The sequence below is a fragment of the Neofelis nebulosa genome, chromosome 10 (genome assembly GCF_028018385.1).
Source record: "Neofelis nebulosa isolate mNeoNeb1 chromosome 10, mNeoNeb1.pri, whole genome shotgun sequence".
Lineage (NCBI taxonomy): Eukaryota > Metazoa > Chordata > Mammalia > Carnivora > Felidae > Neofelis > Neofelis nebulosa.
Genome location: NC_080791.1, coordinates 110,246,424 through 110,261,981, shown reverse-complemented (window position 1 = coordinate 110,261,981; position 15,558 = coordinate 110,246,424). Strand labels below are relative to the sequence as shown.

Here is a 15,558-nt window from a genome sequence, read left to right as displayed (position 1 = left end):
GGCGCTAGAGCGCGGGGGCGGCGCGCGCGGGGCGGGGCGGCAGGCCGAGGAGGCGGGGCGGCAGGCCGGGGCGGGCTGGGGCGGGCGGAAGGAGCGCCAGGCCGGAAGGAGGCAGCGGGAGGGCGGGCGGCAGGAGTGGGCCCGGAGCTGCTGGGCCGGAGCGGCGGCGCCGCCATGTCCGACAGCGAGAAGCTCAACCTGGACTCTATCATCGGGCGCCTGCTGGAAGGTTGGCCGGGGCGGGGGAGGTCGGCGCCCGCCGCGCCCGGGCCCCCTGCCTGGCCCGGAAGTGGTGCGCGGGCGGGCCTGCCCCTCCCAGGGCCAGCTTAGATTGGGCGGGGACGGGCCGTGAGGTCCCGCCGCTGCGGCTGCCCCCCAGTCGCAGCGCGCCTGGGGTGGGGGGGCTCCAGGGACCCCCTGGCTCGAGGGGACAGCCCCCTCTCCTGGGCCCGGGGCGCACGGGTCGACCTGCGCCCTCGGGGCGAGGAAGAAACCTGAGAAACCTAGCTCCACCCCTCCCAGGGGTCCTGCGCCGTAGGGTGGGGTGTTGGATGGCAGGCCCCTGGGCACAGCAGACCCCCCTCCTGGAGGGGTCCCGACCTGGGAGGCCCGAGGCGGAGGTCCTGGGAGGCTCAACAGCAACAGCTGCCCCTGGGGCAAGGAGGGGCCCAGAAGGCCCATGAGCCCCCAGATGTGCCCATAGGGCCACTTGCGTCGTCCACCTTCCTCCTGCCTGAGGGACCAGAGTCTTGATGCCCCATTCCGTCCCCAGTGCAGGGCTCGCGGCCTGGAAAGAATGTACAGCTAACAGAAAACGAGATCCGTGGTCTGTGCCTCAAATCACGGGAGATTTTCCTGAGCCAGCCCATTCTTCTGGAGCTGGAGGCACCCCTCAAGATCTGCGGTGAGCCCCCTGCCCAGGCCCCTTTTGCTTTCTGAAAGTGGAATCTTCCTCCCCTCCAAGTCCTTGGATTGCTCCTCCCTGGAGCCCAGACTTGGTCCTGGGTTCAAGTGTAACCCCTGCACCTAGCGCTGAACAGGTTCTCTGGGTCACAGGTGACATCCATGGCCAGTACTACGACCTTTTGCGGCTCTTTGAGTACGGCGGCTTCCCTCCAGAGAGCAACTACCTCTTCCTGGGGGACTACGTGGACCGGGGCAAGCAGTCTTTGGAGACCATCTGCCTGCTGCTGGCCTATAAGATCAAGTACCCAGAGAACTTCTTCCTGCTCCGTGGGAACCACGAGTGTGCCAGCATCAACCGCATCTATGGCTTCTATGATGAGTGTGAGTAGGCAGAGTATCTGGGGTTGCCCAAGTCCGTGAGGGACTCCGCTACTCAGTGGGACCCTCACATTGGCCTGGCAGTAGACGTATTAGTGTCTGACAGGTACCTGCACAGTATGAGCTCTATGAAGGGTGCACGTCGGTTCATGGCTCTCCACCCTGCCCTCCTGGCATGGGGCCTGGCACTCAGGAGGGGTCTGGTGAATGGCTGTTGACTGAGGACCATATATATTCTAATGTGGGGCCCTGCCTGAGGACACTCCCCTCCAGTACATCCATTAAGCACTTAGGATGCCTGTTTGGACTGGGTTCTGTCTACCAGAAGCTGAGATAAACCAGACCTAGTCTTGGCCTGGCCCTGCTCACCGGGTGGGGGTGGGTTGTTCCACATTGGAACTCAGGTTCCTGTGGACTCCGCTGCTTTAGAATTCTTCCAGGACGGCTGGTAGGCAGTGGAGTCGGGGAAGGGGGGCGGGGAAGGGGGCTTCTCTTGCCTTCCATCCTTCCCCCAGCTGTGTCTGAGCGGCCCACAAAGTGTGCCGGGCGGGGGGCAGCTGGGCCTCACGAGGCATCTCCCTCCTGGCAGGCAAGAGGCGCTACAACATTAAACTGTGGAAAACCTTTACCGACTGCTTCAACTGCCTGCCCATTGCTGCCATTGTGGACGAGAAAATCTTCTGCTGCCATGGAGGTGAGGGTGGCTCTGAGGCACGTGTGGAAGGAATGTCTGGGAAGGAAGAGCCCCAGGCCACATCCCAGGGGTCTTGGTTTGCATGTCGCATCTTCCAGAAAGCCCCCCCCCCCATCCGCCCCCCGCCCCGGTGTTAGGTCGCACTCACCCCCATTTTGGCCTCGGCATCGTGAATGTACTTTGTCTCCTTTGTTCAGAGAGCTCTTTGGTCCTTGAGGGCAGGAACTTGAAGAGGCAGAAGGCGATGACTTCTGCCCGCCTGGCCTCCTGGGACTCTGGGAGAGAGCCAGGTGGTGGTGGGTGAGGGGAGACTGACCGGCAAAGGCTTTCTGGAGCAGGAGGGCTTCGAGGCTGGTTTGAGAAAAGTGACCTGTGTCCCCCTTCCCCCCACACGCCCCAAGGCCTGTCCCCGGACCTGCAGTCCATGGAGCAGATTCGGCGTATCATGCGGCCGACAGACGTGCCTGACCAGGGCTTGCTATGTGACCTGCTGTGGTCTGACCCTGACAAGGACGTGCAGGGCTGGGGGGAGAATGACCGTGGTGTCTCCTTTACCTTTGGGGCTGAGGTAGTGGCCAAGTTCCTACACAAACACGACTTGGACCTCATCTGCCGGGCACACCAGGTGGGCTGGCCGCCCTGGGCCGGGGGGGGGGGGGGGGGGAGCCGGGGCCTGGTAGCTAGCACCTACTGAGCTAACTGCCCCCATCCTCCTCCAGGTGGTGGAAGACGGCTATGAGTTCTTTGCCAAGCGGCAGCTGGTGACACTCTTCTCAGCTCCCAACTACTGTGGCGAGTTTGACAACGCAGGCGCCATGATGAGTGTGGATGAGACGCTCATGTGCTCCTTCCAGGTGGGGATGGGGAAGGACGGGGCCCGTGACCCCACGGCTTAGCCCGTGAGCCTGACCAGCTTTGTCTCTTTTAGATCCTCAAGCCCGCTGACAAGAACAAGGGGAAATACGGGCAGTTCAGCGGCCTGAACCCTGGAGGCCGGCCCATCACCCCACCCCGCAACTCCGCCAAAGCCAAGAAATAGCCTCCACGTGCCCGCACTCTGCCCCAGATGGTGGATTGTACAGAAATTATGTGGCCGTTGGGGGGTTCGTGCTGGCTCCCCCCAGGCCCACCTGTCACGGGGAGCACGGAGCCTTGGTATATTTTTCTTTTTCTTTTTTTTTAATGAATCGATAGCAGCGTCCAGTCCCCCAGGGCTCCTTCCGCCTGCACCGGCGGTGGTGACAAGCAGGACCCTGGGGCTGAGGCTGCAGCTCAGGGCAAAGCAGGGCCAGATGTGGGTTTCCAGCCTCACTTGGCCTCAGGGCCAGCAGACAGATCCTGGGGCGACCCATCTGGTCTCTTGAATAAAGGTCAAAGCTGGATTCTCGCCACGGCCTCTGTCTCCCTTGTCCCAAATACTGAGACTGGCAGCCCTTCTGCCCAGAGCCGCTTGGGAGGACAGGCTTGCTGGGCATGGGGTGCCAGCCAAGGCAACCCCAGCCACAGGCTCGGGTCCACAGGGGCTTAGAATTCCAAACCAGGGCCAGACAGCATAGAGAAAGCAAGAAAAATAGTCTGCCGGCTCAAGGGATCCCAGGGGCGTGCTCAGGGTTTAAGGAAGGGACACGTCATGATTGGCAAAGCCGGGAGAGTAGCAGGGGCCAAGAGCCCCTTTGTGACTTTTGTCTTAGGGAAGGCAGGTGTCCACCCTGGCTACGTAGTTAGGAGTCTAGCCTGAAGGCCTACGGGGAGGAACAGGTGAGGGACCTCCCATCAGGTGGCAGTTCAGTGCCAAACCTGGGAACAGACATGATTGGTTGGGAGTTGGTGAGAGAAGACAGGACCCAGGCTAGTCACAGACAGCTGGGAGGGGTCTGAGGTGGGGACAAGACCAACCAGCTCCACTCCAGCACAGCCCGCCTTTACCACCCACCAGGGCAGAGATCAGCCCTCTGGGGGAAGGGGGAGGCCGTGGCTTCATCTAGTCCAGGGCGTCTGGACATGGGCTTGTTCTCAGTTCAGCCTTCACCCTCACTATCTTCAGCCAGCACAGGGCTGGGGCCGGGAGGGGAGCGTGCAGGGGCGAGGACGGAGCCAAAGAACAGCGAGCGGAACTGGAAGGGAGCAGAGGAAGCGGGGTGAGTTCTGGAGGCTGCTCCCTCCTTGCCTCCCACCCACCCCTGCCTCCATCTCCAGCCCCTACCTTCTTGGGGGGGGGAGTCCCAGGCTCTATACTGGGCTCAGTGTCGTTGTCCTCTGAGTAGGGGCCAGGGCTAGAAGGGGGCTGGTGGCCTGGTGAAAAGGACATAGAGGGTACTGCCCGGGAGCCCTCGATGTCTGCAGTAGTTTCCATGGCGATCATGTAAGAGTCAATGTCGTCATTGGCAAAGTCATCCAGGTGGGGTGTGCTGTAGGCAGGAACACGGTGTCAGGAACAGGGAGAAAAGAGGGTACAGAGGCAGGGCCTCTCCTTAGAGGACTCAGAGGGGGCTGTTAAAGCCTTGTGACCAGTGATGATCCCTTGGCTTCACTACCTTCTCATTTAGTTGGAGGGGAAAAGACGTAGTGGTTAAGTGGAGGCTTCCTGCAGGGAGTGGACCTGGAATCCATTTGATCAGAGTTCAGATCAGGGCCTGAGGGAGGCATCCTGGGAGCGAGTTTAGCTCAGTTTGGGTAGGGGAGCATCAAATCCTCTGAGCTAGACCACCTGGGGCCAAAGCCTCCACCTTCCCGGGAGACAGAGCTGGAGAGCACTGGGGCCCAGGGACGTGCTGGGCGGGGGGCCAGACTAAACTTCCTCTGTTTCAGCTACACTGGGCCCATCCTCCCCATCCCACCTGCCCTTCCAGCCACCTGCTTTCCCCAGCCCCAGGCAGCTCCCTGCCTCCCAGCAGCCTGTTCCCTCCTTGGCCTGGGAAGAGGCTCAGAGGGGAGGACTCAGCCAGAGAAGGAAACCAGCCCGACCTTGGGGACACTTCCCTGGGTGGGAGGGATCTCTGAGCACAGCTGATCGGGAAGGCTGAGCCTGCGGGGCTGGAAGGGGCTGTGAGTACTGTAGGGGCTGGGGCCTGACAGGAAGTGTGTGTGCTGGGGGTGGCACGCGGGCGGCAGGCTCAGGCCAGGGTACAGAGGTGGCAGTGGGGAGGCGTGGGCAGGCGGGTGGGCATCCTCACCTGTGAGCCTGGAGCGGAGGCGCCAGCCTGTGTCGCTCTGGGGAGCGCAGGTCCGACTCGGACATTGTGGCCAGGACGAAGTGTCCGTCCAGCAGGGAGTCCTTGATGGCAAAGATGGCTGGCCTAGGCAGATGACAGGCCCTGGGCCGGGTCAGGGCTTTTTAGCTCCCGGCAGCCCAGAGCCTCCCCTCCCACACCTGAGGCTGGGAATTACCTGCCTGGCACATCGAAGTGAATGCTAAGAGACAAGTTTGCGGACTCTGCGAAAGTCAGGAGTCCCTGGGAGTGGAGAGGCAGAGCAGTGAGCCTGGGCGGGGCCGGGAGGGCAGGGTGGGGAGCGTGTTGGGGGGAAACTCACCCGGAATTCCTTGAGGCAGAAAGTGATGGCCACCCCTTCCTGGGCCTGCAGCTGCTGGAAGTCCTCCTCCCCGATGCTCATCTCCGTCACCATGGCTTTGACAGTCCTGTCTGGAGGCAGGAGCAGGAGGAACCCAGGCCTCTGGGCCCTGTCCCCTCTTACCCCAGATGCCCCCCCCACCCCCCCGCCCTGAGTCATCCCAGGCCGCATCTGGCTCCCTCACCTGCCTCGTCCTCCTGGTAGCTGCGCAGGATGACCCTGCGGCCAGAGCCGATGCCCAGCGTCACTTCTGCCAATGTGGGGGGGAAGGGCTGAACAGCCTCCCCCAGGACCCTGTGAGGAGGGCACAGCATCACACCAAGGCTTAGCCCTGCCCAGGGCCTTCGCTCTTGGTGAGCTGAGGCAGAGCTGTGGCGCGGGTTATTAGCGCACAGACACCTACCATGTGCCAGGCCTAGCACGCCCTGGGAGGGAGGACAGGGTGAGGGGGACCTGGTTCCTACCCCATCCAAAGCTCTCGGGCTGTTGGAGAAAAGTCCACCGCAAGGGATGGGGCAGACCAGAGCAGAATCCAGAGGAGGTAACAGGAAGGATGGGCTGTTGCATGGGCCGAACCAGGCAGGCAGCACCTGCCCACCAAGGGGTGGGAAACCACAGCGGCGCCATCCATAAACTCGGCCTTCAGAAAAAGGCCTTAAATCTTCATCTCTTAGAATACACGTTAACAAGTATTCACGTACGAGACAATGTCTGGAATTGGCCTCAAGACAATTGAGACAGGAGTGGGCATCTGCTTTTACAGATATTTGAAATTGTCCATGAAACAAGGAAAAACAATTGCTCATTAGAAGAAAAAAATAGCACCCAAATCCAGACTAGAGGTGATACCCTTCCCTCTTCCTTTACCCAAAGGAGTCCTGAGCGCACTATCCCAACAGAACTCAGAAAAATAGACTGTAGGGACTCAAAGGGAACTTCAGATACCACACCTTATGGCTACCAAAATGAACATGACCTTGGGCTACTCAAATACAAGCAGCATCCAGCAGAGGGTGGGAGGGGAGCTACCCCTCTCCACACTAGTGTTCTCCACTGGAGCCCCCAGCTGCCAGGTCCTGCACTGCCCCTGGGTGTTCAGATTTTCCCAGAACAGAGCCCCACCCCCATGGCTGCTTATTCAGGCAGCCGTTCTGGACCATGACCTCCCTGTCCAGCCTCCTTCCTTGGGCTGCGGACTCCTCAAATCTACAGTCCAGGCAGATAGGAAAAGAGGCTGCTCTCGAAAGAACATGGTCCCAGAAGGATGACCCCACCAGAGAAGGGTTTTGAGCTCCTGAGCCACAAAGCTTAAAGATGGACGTTCAAGGCTGTTCAGGCCAGAGAGAGGATTTACATGCAAACCAAAGACATGCTTGGTTGGTTGCCTGCTTGCTTTTTTTCTTTCTTTCTTTTTAAACATTTTTTAAAGTTTATTTTGAGAGAGAGAGAGAGAGAGAAAGTGAGGGAGGGACAGAGAGAGAGGGAGAAAATCCCAAGCAGGCGCCACACCCAGCACAGAGCCCAACACGAGGCTTGATCCCATGACCCTGGGATCGTGACCTGAGCCAACATCAAGAGTCGGATACTCTGAGCCACCCAGGTGCTTCAAAGACCTGCCTTCTAAAAGAGGAGTCAGAATGGGTCTGAATGGCCAGAAAGCCAAGCTGGACCTTTGGGGTGGAGAACACAGGCTCCTGAAGATCCTGAGGACCCTGGGGCACCGCCCTCCTCCATTCCAGCCTCTGCCTAAGAGCCAGACCAGGCCCCGACAGCAAATGTAGAAGAGAAAATGAAGAAGGCATCTCCTTAAATTGACTCTTGAAGCTCCAAAGAAGAAAAAAAGACCCACGGCTCAGCTTGTAGCCAGCCGACAGACTCACCGTGCGGGGGCACGGAGCACATGGGAGCACAAGGCTGGGTCGAAGACGGCCTGCAGGGACTCGCATTCCTGGAAGGACAGGTTGTGAGTCTTCCTCACCCCTGGATGGGCAGACAGGGTCTCAGTGGGTCCTGCTAACCTCCACCCCAGGGACCCCGTGGCCAGCCGGCTGCCCACTCACCGTATCTGCAGTGCAGCTGGACCACCAGGCGGCTGTTCCTGCCATTCAGCGAGATGCAGCATCTCTCCACAGTCTTCTCCACCATCACCAGCGAGCGGAAGACGGCCAGGAACGACTGAGTGGGGCAAATCCATCGGCTCAGTGCTGTGCCTCCACCGACCAGCTTCCACGTCCCGTGGAGGACCTGGCCATCCCAGCCTCAGCACTGTCACGGCAGGAAAGGAGCTCCACAACGTGCAGAACGTTTACGCCTTTCTGGGCCTTTGTTCATGCTGTTACACCTGTCTGGGATGCCTTGAAAGACCCACTTAGCTTTCAAGGACCAACCTGAATATCACCACTCTCTCCAAACCCCGGCAGAATCAACCACCCTCTCCGTATCTCCCGTTATGCTCTGTGGTCTTTCCTGTGCCCCTCACCTGTGCATTTGACACCGGCTCGCTCCTGCAGTACCTCTCCCTCCCCAGGCAGTATCTACTGAATGTCCCAGAGCAGACACATTCCAGGGCAGCGGCACAGGGCCGCTGATGAGGGAAGGGCCTCACCTTCATCAAGATCTTACAGCGCAGGGCTTCCTGACCAGGGGTGGCTGCCTGGTACTGCTGGAAGAAGAGTGGGGCAAAGAGGAAGCAGGCATAGGCAGAGCGAGAGGAGTTCACCGTCCGGAGAGAGAGCTGGGCCAGGAAGAGCAGGGAAAGGGATGCGGTCAGGGGGCAGAGACGGCCCTGCCCTCTGGCTGGCTTTTGGCGCACACTTGCCCTACTGTCCTCCGCCGGCACCTGTGGAAATCCTCCCTCTCGGTCCCGTCAGCGGATGCCTTCTCCCCGAAGCCTTCCCTGAGTCCCTGGCGGCACTGCTCCCACAGCAAGGGGGCTACATACTCTGCCTTTTCCCCTAGTCACCCCCCACCCGCCACCGGGCACTTCAGGGACCAGGGAAGATGACAGGGCCCAAACTGACGCCGCAACAACGGGGTGGGGGGAGGGGGGAACAAACTCAGCAGACAAATCTGCCCAAGGGCATCTGGCCTGATGGGAGGCGAAACCGGCTCCCTGCTGTAATCCCACCCCCCCCCCTCACCCCGTCTTCCAGGGGCTCCAGGTAGAGCTCATCCCCGATACGGGACAGGGAATGGACGGCCTTGCCGAGCACTGCGGGGAGGAGAAAAGAAACGGGGGTTAGGCTGGCATCTCCCGCGGTTCCACGTGCCCCCGCCCACCGGTCGCCCCCAACTCACCCTTCACGTTGCCGCCCGTGACCAGACACTTCATGCTGCGCCCAGGACCGGGGCCGGGCCTGGCCCGCGACCGAGCTGAGACTGGCGGCCGGCCCGCAACGGATCCCTACCCAACCCCGGGAAGGCGGCTGGTCCCCGGGTCTCGGCCGCCGCCGCGGGGCCTCCGGGGGTTCCCTTCCCGCGCACCGCCCCCCGGAAGCCCCGCCCCGCGTTCTCATTGGCCCACACACCGGCGCCTCCGTCACGTGAGAAAAACGCTCGCAGGCTCCGCCGTCACGTGACGGAGTCCTCGGTCGGGAGGCGGGCCGCGCGGGGACTGGAGCCGGGAGCGCCGGCCCCTGCGTTTTCGCGCCCCTGGGCAGCGGGCCGGCCGGCTCGGCTGGGCCTCGGCGGCCGCGCACCCGCGGCCGCCATGGAGCGAGCACCGGGCTCGGAGCCCTGAGATGTACGGGCTCGCCCGCCTGGCTCGATTAGTACAGATCTTCCTGGGTGTCGTCTGGATACCTGGTCGAAGCTGGACCTTCCGCACGGACACAAGCCGCAACCACCAGTTCTAAAGAGACTAAATTTGCTTCAGGATCTCAGGGTGGGAGGTCGGGAGGTGGCTGTGCGTTCTGGCTTGGAGGATCCGTCATTGATCTTGAAAAACAGATTATCGGGGCTGAAAGGGGTAGAAGGGTGTACCCAGCAGGGGCAAGAGGGAGTAAAAGGTCATTGGTGCGTGGGCTTTGCCCCTGGTCGGGGGGCGGGAGGAAATGCTCCGTGAGCCTAGCAGAGGGGTGGGGGCTGCCAAATGATGAGGGACACCAGTGGGGAGCGCTGGAAACATTTTCGTGTGACCATTTTTTAAAAGACCCCCCCCCCCCAAAGGGGCGCTTGGGTGTCTCCGTCGGTTAAGCGTCTGACTTGATTTTGGCTAGGGTCATGATCTCACGGTTTGCGAGATGGAGCCTTTCCTCTGGCTCTGCGCTGACAGGGCGGAGCCTGCTTGAGATTCTCTGATCTCTCTCTCTCTCTCTTTCCCCCCACCTTCTCTCTCTAAAAAAAAAAAAAAAAAAAGACCCCGAAGACCGTGCAACCAGGGAAGTTTCCCCCCTTGCCCTGGGCCCCAGGTTGCAAGGCTGCACAGTGGAAAGAAAGTCTTGGAGGGACTTTCTGAGCTCTAGCCGGCACAGCACCAGGGTTCCTAGTGCTCTGAAGGGACTTGGGCATCGCTGAGTTCCTTAGGGTCGGGGCTCAGCCTTGTCCCTCTGGTATTGTCTGCAGTGAAGAATCTATTTGTCTGCCTGCCCCTTTGCCCTCCAGCTCCTGGTCTGCAGTTCTGGATCCCCCTTTGTCTCTCCCTCTCCTGTCCTAGGAGCAGTTTCTCACCAGTCTTCCCTAGAGCACTGGCGGAGGTTTTTTTGTGTGTGTGTGTTTTTTTTAAGTGTATTTATTTATTTTGAGAGAGAGCGAGAGAGAGACAAGAGGAGGGGCAGAGTGAGAGAAGGAGAGAGGGAATCCCAAGCAGGCTCTGCTCTGTCAGCGCAGAGCCGCTTGTGAGGCTGGAGGTCAAGAAATGTGAGATCATGAGCTGAGCCTAGATCCAGCTGGATGCTTAACCGACTGAGCCACCCAGGCACCCGTGGGGGAGGTTGGTCTTGCCTCCCAAGGGGATCAGTGCAAAGGGCACCACCTTTCCCCAGGCATTTAAGTCAGTCCTCTGGGAGTCATCCAGTCTCCATCATCCCACGTTACAGTCCTTCAGCAAGCCCTGACTGCTCCACCTTCCAAACGGGTGGCACCCACGGCCATGGCCACGGCCATCATCCTGGCTCCGGCCACCATTCTCTCTCACCTGGATGCCTGTGGGAGCTCTCTGAGTGCTCCCCTGCCTCCAGCCTGTCTTCTCCAGTCTACCCTCCATACAGCACCAAAGTGACCTTCCTAAAATGTCCCCCTTGTCACACACTGGCTCCTGTTCCTGGGGCTCAGCTGCACTTGCTCGACCTCAGAGAGGCCTTCTCTGTGCCGCTCCCCCCCCCTTGCATTTTGAAATAATGCAACATTATTTCATATACGTCTACTTAAGGTGCTGTGATGAAACTTCCAGCTTCTTCCCACAGTCCCGTCCTTCCCTGGACAGTAGCTGCCCTTCCCCCCCCCCCACCCCCACATTCTGTCAAAAAATAAAACCCACAAAAGAACCTAGCATTAGCTATTCTCTTCCTTTTCCTCCTCTCTCCATATCCCTCACTCTCTTTTTACCCCAATGTAACTCAGCTTAGCCTTCACACACTCTCCACCGTGGCCCCACACCTGTCGCCTGGGCAGCCCAACTGGGACAGGAGCAGATGTCAAAGCTCCTGGAAGGCGAGGAGGGGGCACAATAATCACACAGTTGTGCCTCTGCCCCGACACCTCTGACGCTGTAGGGCCCTGTGGCCTTGAGGTCTTTGGTGCAAGGCCTGGGGGAGGGAGAGAGAGACATAAACTCTCAGGATGTTTAATGAATCTTCAGACATACACCCACACACATAAAGTCTTTAGGATTTTTTTTTAAGTAGTCTCTATGCCCAGCGTGGGGCTTGAACTCACAACCTCGAGATCAAGTGTTACATGCTCTTCTGACTGAGCCAGTCAGGCACCCCTCTTTAGGATTCTTGATGAGTCTTTTCACTCACACACACACACACACACCCTGCCAGAGGTCAGTTATCACCTGACCCTTCCGAAGGGCTCAGACCAGAAAGGAGCCTGGAGCTGGGAATCAGGGGTCCTGGGTCTCTAGTCAGTGCTTCGCCACTGACTCGCTATGTGACTTGAAGGCCCCTCTCTGTCTCTGCGGCTGTGTCTTCATCTGTATGACGTGGCTGGCGGTGTGAGATGCTCACTGAGGTTCCTTCCAACCTTGACGTGTTGTGATCCTGAAGGGGCCCTCGGCTTTCCTGGGCCCGTCATCTGGCCGCAGTTCCGGGAGGAGTTGTAATTGGCTGTCCTGCTCCCCCTAGGCTGCGGGACTGGAAGGATGTTCTCCTGTCTGAAACCAGGCAGCCTCTCTGGGCTTGCAGTTGGCATAGGCACCGATGCCTGTCAGGTCCGGATGGAGCAGGAGGCGAGGGGGGAGGGGGGGGGAGGGCCTTGCAACCGTGAGGCGCACCGTGTGTTGGGAGGGGAATAGGAACTTTGTCTCTCTCTCTCTCTCTCTCAAAAAGAAATAAACATTAAAAACATGTTTTTAAATAATTATTTGTTGATGGGGTTCCTGTGTGGCTCAGTCAGTTGAGCTCCTGACTCTTGATCTTGGCTCAGGTCATGATCCCAGGGTCGTGAGACTGAGCCCTGAATTGGGCTCTGCGCTGAGTATGGAGCCTGCTTGGGATTCTCTCTCTCTCTCTCTCTCTCTCTCTCTCTCTCTGCCCCTGCCCCGTTCACACTCTCTCCCAAAATAAACCGAAACAAACAAACAAAAGCATGTACTGAACGACAAGGGTATAGCATTCGGAGAGGTTGCAGGACAGGCTGTGTGTCGCGGGGGACTGATGGCATTCTAGGCCCTGGTCTGCCCAGATCTGGCTCCAGTGCTCCCGGGCTGGACACATCGCTTCTTTCCTCTGAGCCTCAGTTGTCTCACCTGGAAATCGGGGGGAAGGGGCAATACCAGTCCTTCCCTCAAAGGGCTGTGTGAGGGTTCACTCGGTCCGCGTCCGTGAAAGCTCTCGGTACACGCCGTGGGCATTGCCGCTGTTACTGTCGTGCCTCACCATCCCCGTCTCTGGAGTGTGCCCTCAACCTCTTGTAAACCAGCGTGGACGGAGCCCTGGTGAATCCCACTAGGAACCTGGGAGGAGACACCCCCCCCCGGAGAAACAATACACAGAAAGGCCTGGAGGCCCGGGACTGGTCAGGGGGCTCCGGCGGAGGAGGCAGAGGTCAGTCCCGCAAAGAGGCGCGGTGCCGGAAGCCTGTGGCTGCCGCCACGGGGCCACCCCACAGTCCTGGGCCCTCGGGAACCTCGGCGTCGTGGGGAGAATGAGTCCTCGCTGGCCTGGCAGGCTGCCAGAGGCCGGCACGAGGTGCTGGCTGTCCTCGCTCTGCCGGTCGCCCCGCGCGCAGGCGGGAGACCCAGGCTCCTCAGGCTGCAGGCTAGAGGTGGAAGGCAGATGGGATGGAAATTTTAAACCCACAGCAGGGATGCGGAGGGGAAGCTCCGGCTTGTTCACCAGAACCTGGCATGCTGGAGTTACAGGGCCCCCTCGGAGCGCGAGTGAGGTAAGTTTAGGACAAATCAAAGGCAGCGTGCTTCACCCAGCAGGGGAGGACCCCGATGGAACTCATTACTCCAAAATGTGGTCTCGGCTGGAAATATAAATAGCTGCACAAAAGGTTTAGATAAATCCATGGATGACAGTTCCATTCATGGGTTGGAAGGGGAAGGAGGCTGTTAGGGGCCTGCTGGCCTGCGGGGAAGGCATCGGGGAGGCCACCTGGCCTCCCTCAGACCACCCCTGGGGGCCCCTGTCGGAGACCGGCTTCTTCGGGCCGCAGAGACCCAGGAGGCGGCGGTGCTCCTGAGGGCGGCAGCCGGGCCCGAGTCCCCGGGCCCTCTTCGCCGCCTCCCCGTGCTCCCCATCCACTGCCTGGGAGACCTGGACACCACCAGCTCTGTGCCAAGCGTCCTGGCCAGGCTGTCCCTTAAGGGACCAGTAGAGGGAGACAGACACCGCGTACAGCCCCGGCTTCCAGAACAGAGACCAGGCTGCTCTGCCCTGGGCGAGCGCCTGTGGGTGCCAGCTGGGTGCCCAACGCGGTGCTACGCACCCAGGGAGAAGGGGGCCGAGAAGCCGTCCTCCCTGGCCGAGATGGGGTCACCAGAGGGCAGGGGGAGCGCGGGGAGACTTCAGGCACCCGGGGTCGGGCAGGGGGGAGGCCACTAATTAAGAGCAGGGCCCCGGCGACTCTGGAGCCATCTGGCCCTCCGTCCCAGCAGCCCCGGAGCCCCTGGTGGGCAGGGTGTGGGTCTCTCTATGTCCACGCTGTTCCTCGGGGCACATGTGGGGGGTGCTTCCCGAATGTTTGTTGGGGGGCTGCGCCCCACCGGCCTGAGTGCCAGCTCCTCCCCAGCCCCAGGCACGGCTTCCAGGCCAGGTGTGGCCTTCCCCTCTTTGCCACCCAGACCCTCCTCGGCCCCTTTCCAAGCCCTGCCTGCCCTCTCCTTCCTCTGCACCACAGCCCTTTGTGCGCCTTGAGTTCTCGAGCCCTCTGTCATTTCACGCATTTCGCAGCGGCTGGCGAGTGCTCAGGGTGCTCTGGTGGGAAGGACGGGACCTCTGAGAGGTGCCTGTGGGGGCCGGGGAGGGGTGAACTCCTCACAGACCCAACCACCACTCGAGTGTTGCAGACAGATGGCCTGGAAGCCCGGACGGAGTTGCGCCCAGTACAGCCCGGACCCCTTGACTCCACTCAGAGCCCCCTGTGCCCTGAGTGTCCACCCTTCCCCCTCTGTCTCTCCCTCAATACACGCAGCCCCCCCGGGGTTGCAAAGTCCAATGCTCCGAACTGGTCGTCGTGGGAGGAGGGTTGAACGACCGACGGCCCAACTCTCCAGTCTCGTATCTGTGTCCTGTGGTCTACGCCCAGCGTCACACGGTCAGATCCCGTTGGGGTTGTGGGGACAGGCTGCAGGAGGAAAGCAGGGTCTAAAGAACAGAAAAGGTGCAGGCATGTGGGCATGGGGACTGGAAAGGGGGAGGTGGCGTCATTAGCCGAGACAGGAGGATAGGGCCCGACGGGGCAGGTAACAATAATACGCAACGTTATCGAGTGCTGAGTACCAGAGATTTGACTTGTATTAGCTCAATCGTCCTTTTACTCCGAGGAAGTTACCATTATCATCATTCCTGTTCCGTGCAGGAGAAAAGTGAGGTGTAGAAGCGCCAAGTGACTTGCCCAAGGTCACACAGCTAGCGACGCCCTTACTCCTTGTCACTGTCCCAACAGTGCTGGGGTGGCGGTCACTCGGGGTGGGACTCCATGTCATCTCAGGGAGATGCTGTCTGTCCTCTGACCCCTGGGGCCCCTGAGGAACCCAGACAGTCTGGAGAAAGCTGGAGAAGTCTGAAGGAGGGAGGCCGGTAGGGAGGGAGGGGACAGAGCGGGAGGAGCCGGCAGTGACTCAGCAGGGCAGGATAAGGATCTTCCAGCCCAGGGAGAGGTAACCCCACTCCTCTGCCAGGGGAGACGGAGTCACGGAGCCCGAGGCATGGGTTGGCCAGGGCAATGGAACATCCTGGGAGGATGGCGGGGAAAGCTCCTGGCAGGCAAGGGAGGAGTTGAGCATCTGGGGCTACCCCTTTTGCCCCTGCCTTCCGGTACCCACTCATCACCCAGACATCCTTGCAGATGGGGAGACGAAGCCTAGGTCGGGCAGGGGAGAGGCAGGCAGCAGGGCCCGGTTCCCCTTAGCTTCCCGGGGAAGCGGGGGGCAGGTGGGCGCGGTGTCCTCTGGGAGGCTGAGCCCGTCCAGGTGTGGGTGCAGGATGCAGGGCAGGGTAGGGCCGTGGCTGAGGTAGGAGGAGGTCCTCAGCACCCTGGGGTTTCCGCTGACATCACCGCCAGCGCAGGGTGAGGCAGGGCCCTCTGGGCTCGTGCCCACTGGAGGGAAAGGGAAAGTGCACAGCCCTGCTGGTGGCCCCCACGCCTGCAGCCAGTGGCGCGTGCACGAGGTGATGGAG

General features: G+C 60.4%; 2 protein-coding genes across 3 annotated transcripts; one reads left to right on the top strand and one right to left on the bottom strand.

Moving 5' to 3' along the window:
- The first annotated feature begins 72 nt into the window (after positions 1–72).
- PPP1CA (protein phosphatase 1 catalytic subunit alpha) lies at positions 73–3,365 on the top strand. The gene is made up of 7 exons (XM_058689828.1): positions 73–229; positions 773–904; positions 1,057–1,287; positions 1,874–1,978; positions 2,380–2,603; positions 2,698–2,832; positions 2,907–3,365. The coding sequence occupies exons 1-7, from the start codon at positions 175–177 to the stop codon at positions 3,015–3,017; spliced, it is 993 nt and encodes a 330-aa protein (XP_058545811.1). The 5' UTR covers positions 73–174; the 3' UTR covers positions 3,018–3,365.
- RAD9A (RAD9 checkpoint clamp component A) lies at positions 3,139–9,035 on the bottom strand. 2 transcript variants are annotated; one of them, XM_058689826.1, is made up of 11 exons: positions 8,846–9,035; positions 8,689–8,759; positions 8,154–8,282; positions 7,609–7,723; positions 7,429–7,528; positions 5,733–5,842; positions 5,510–5,619; positions 5,366–5,430; positions 5,152–5,292; positions 4,182–4,386; positions 3,139–4,092 (listed from the first exon to the last, which is right to left on the bottom strand). In XM_058689826.1, exons 1-11 carry the CDS (start codon positions 8,877–8,879, stop codon positions 3,997–3,999), a joined length of 1,176 nt encoding a protein of 391 aa, XP_058545809.1. In that variant the 5' UTR covers positions 8,880–9,035; the 3' UTR covers positions 3,139–3,996. The 2 variants fall into 2 exon arrangements, with proteins under 2 accessions (XP_058545809.1, XP_058545810.1); XM_058689827.1 differs by having other exon boundaries at positions 5,152–5,274; positions 8,846–9,034.
- Positions 9,036–15,558: the final 6,523 nt, after the last annotated feature.

Bases quoted from the DNA above. Each gene is read 5' to 3' on its own strand.
- PPP1CA (XM_058689828.1), top strand. From the start codon at position 175: ATGTCCGACAGCGAGAAGCTCAACCTGGACTCTATCATCGGGCGCCTG. The intron at 230-772 runs GTTGGCCGGGGC...TTCCGTCCCCAG, and splicing joins CATCGGGCGCCTGCTGGAAG to TGCAGGGCTCGCGGCCTGGA. The intron at 2,604-2,697 runs GTGGGCTGGCCG...ATCCTCCTCCAG, and splicing joins TCATCTGCCGGGCACACCAG to GTGGTGGAAGACGGCTATGA.
- RAD9A (XM_058689826.1), bottom strand. From the start codon at position 8,879: ATGAAGTGTCTGGTCACGGGCGGCAACGTGAAGG. The intron at 8,760-8,845 runs GTGAGTTGGGGG...TCCTCCCCGCAG, and splicing joins CACGGGCGGCAACGTGAAGG to TGCTCGGCAAGGCCGTCCAT. The intron at 4,387-5,151 runs GTGAGGATGCCC...TCCTGCCTACAG, and splicing joins CCTCCGCTCCAGGCTCACAG to CACACCCCACCTGGATGACT.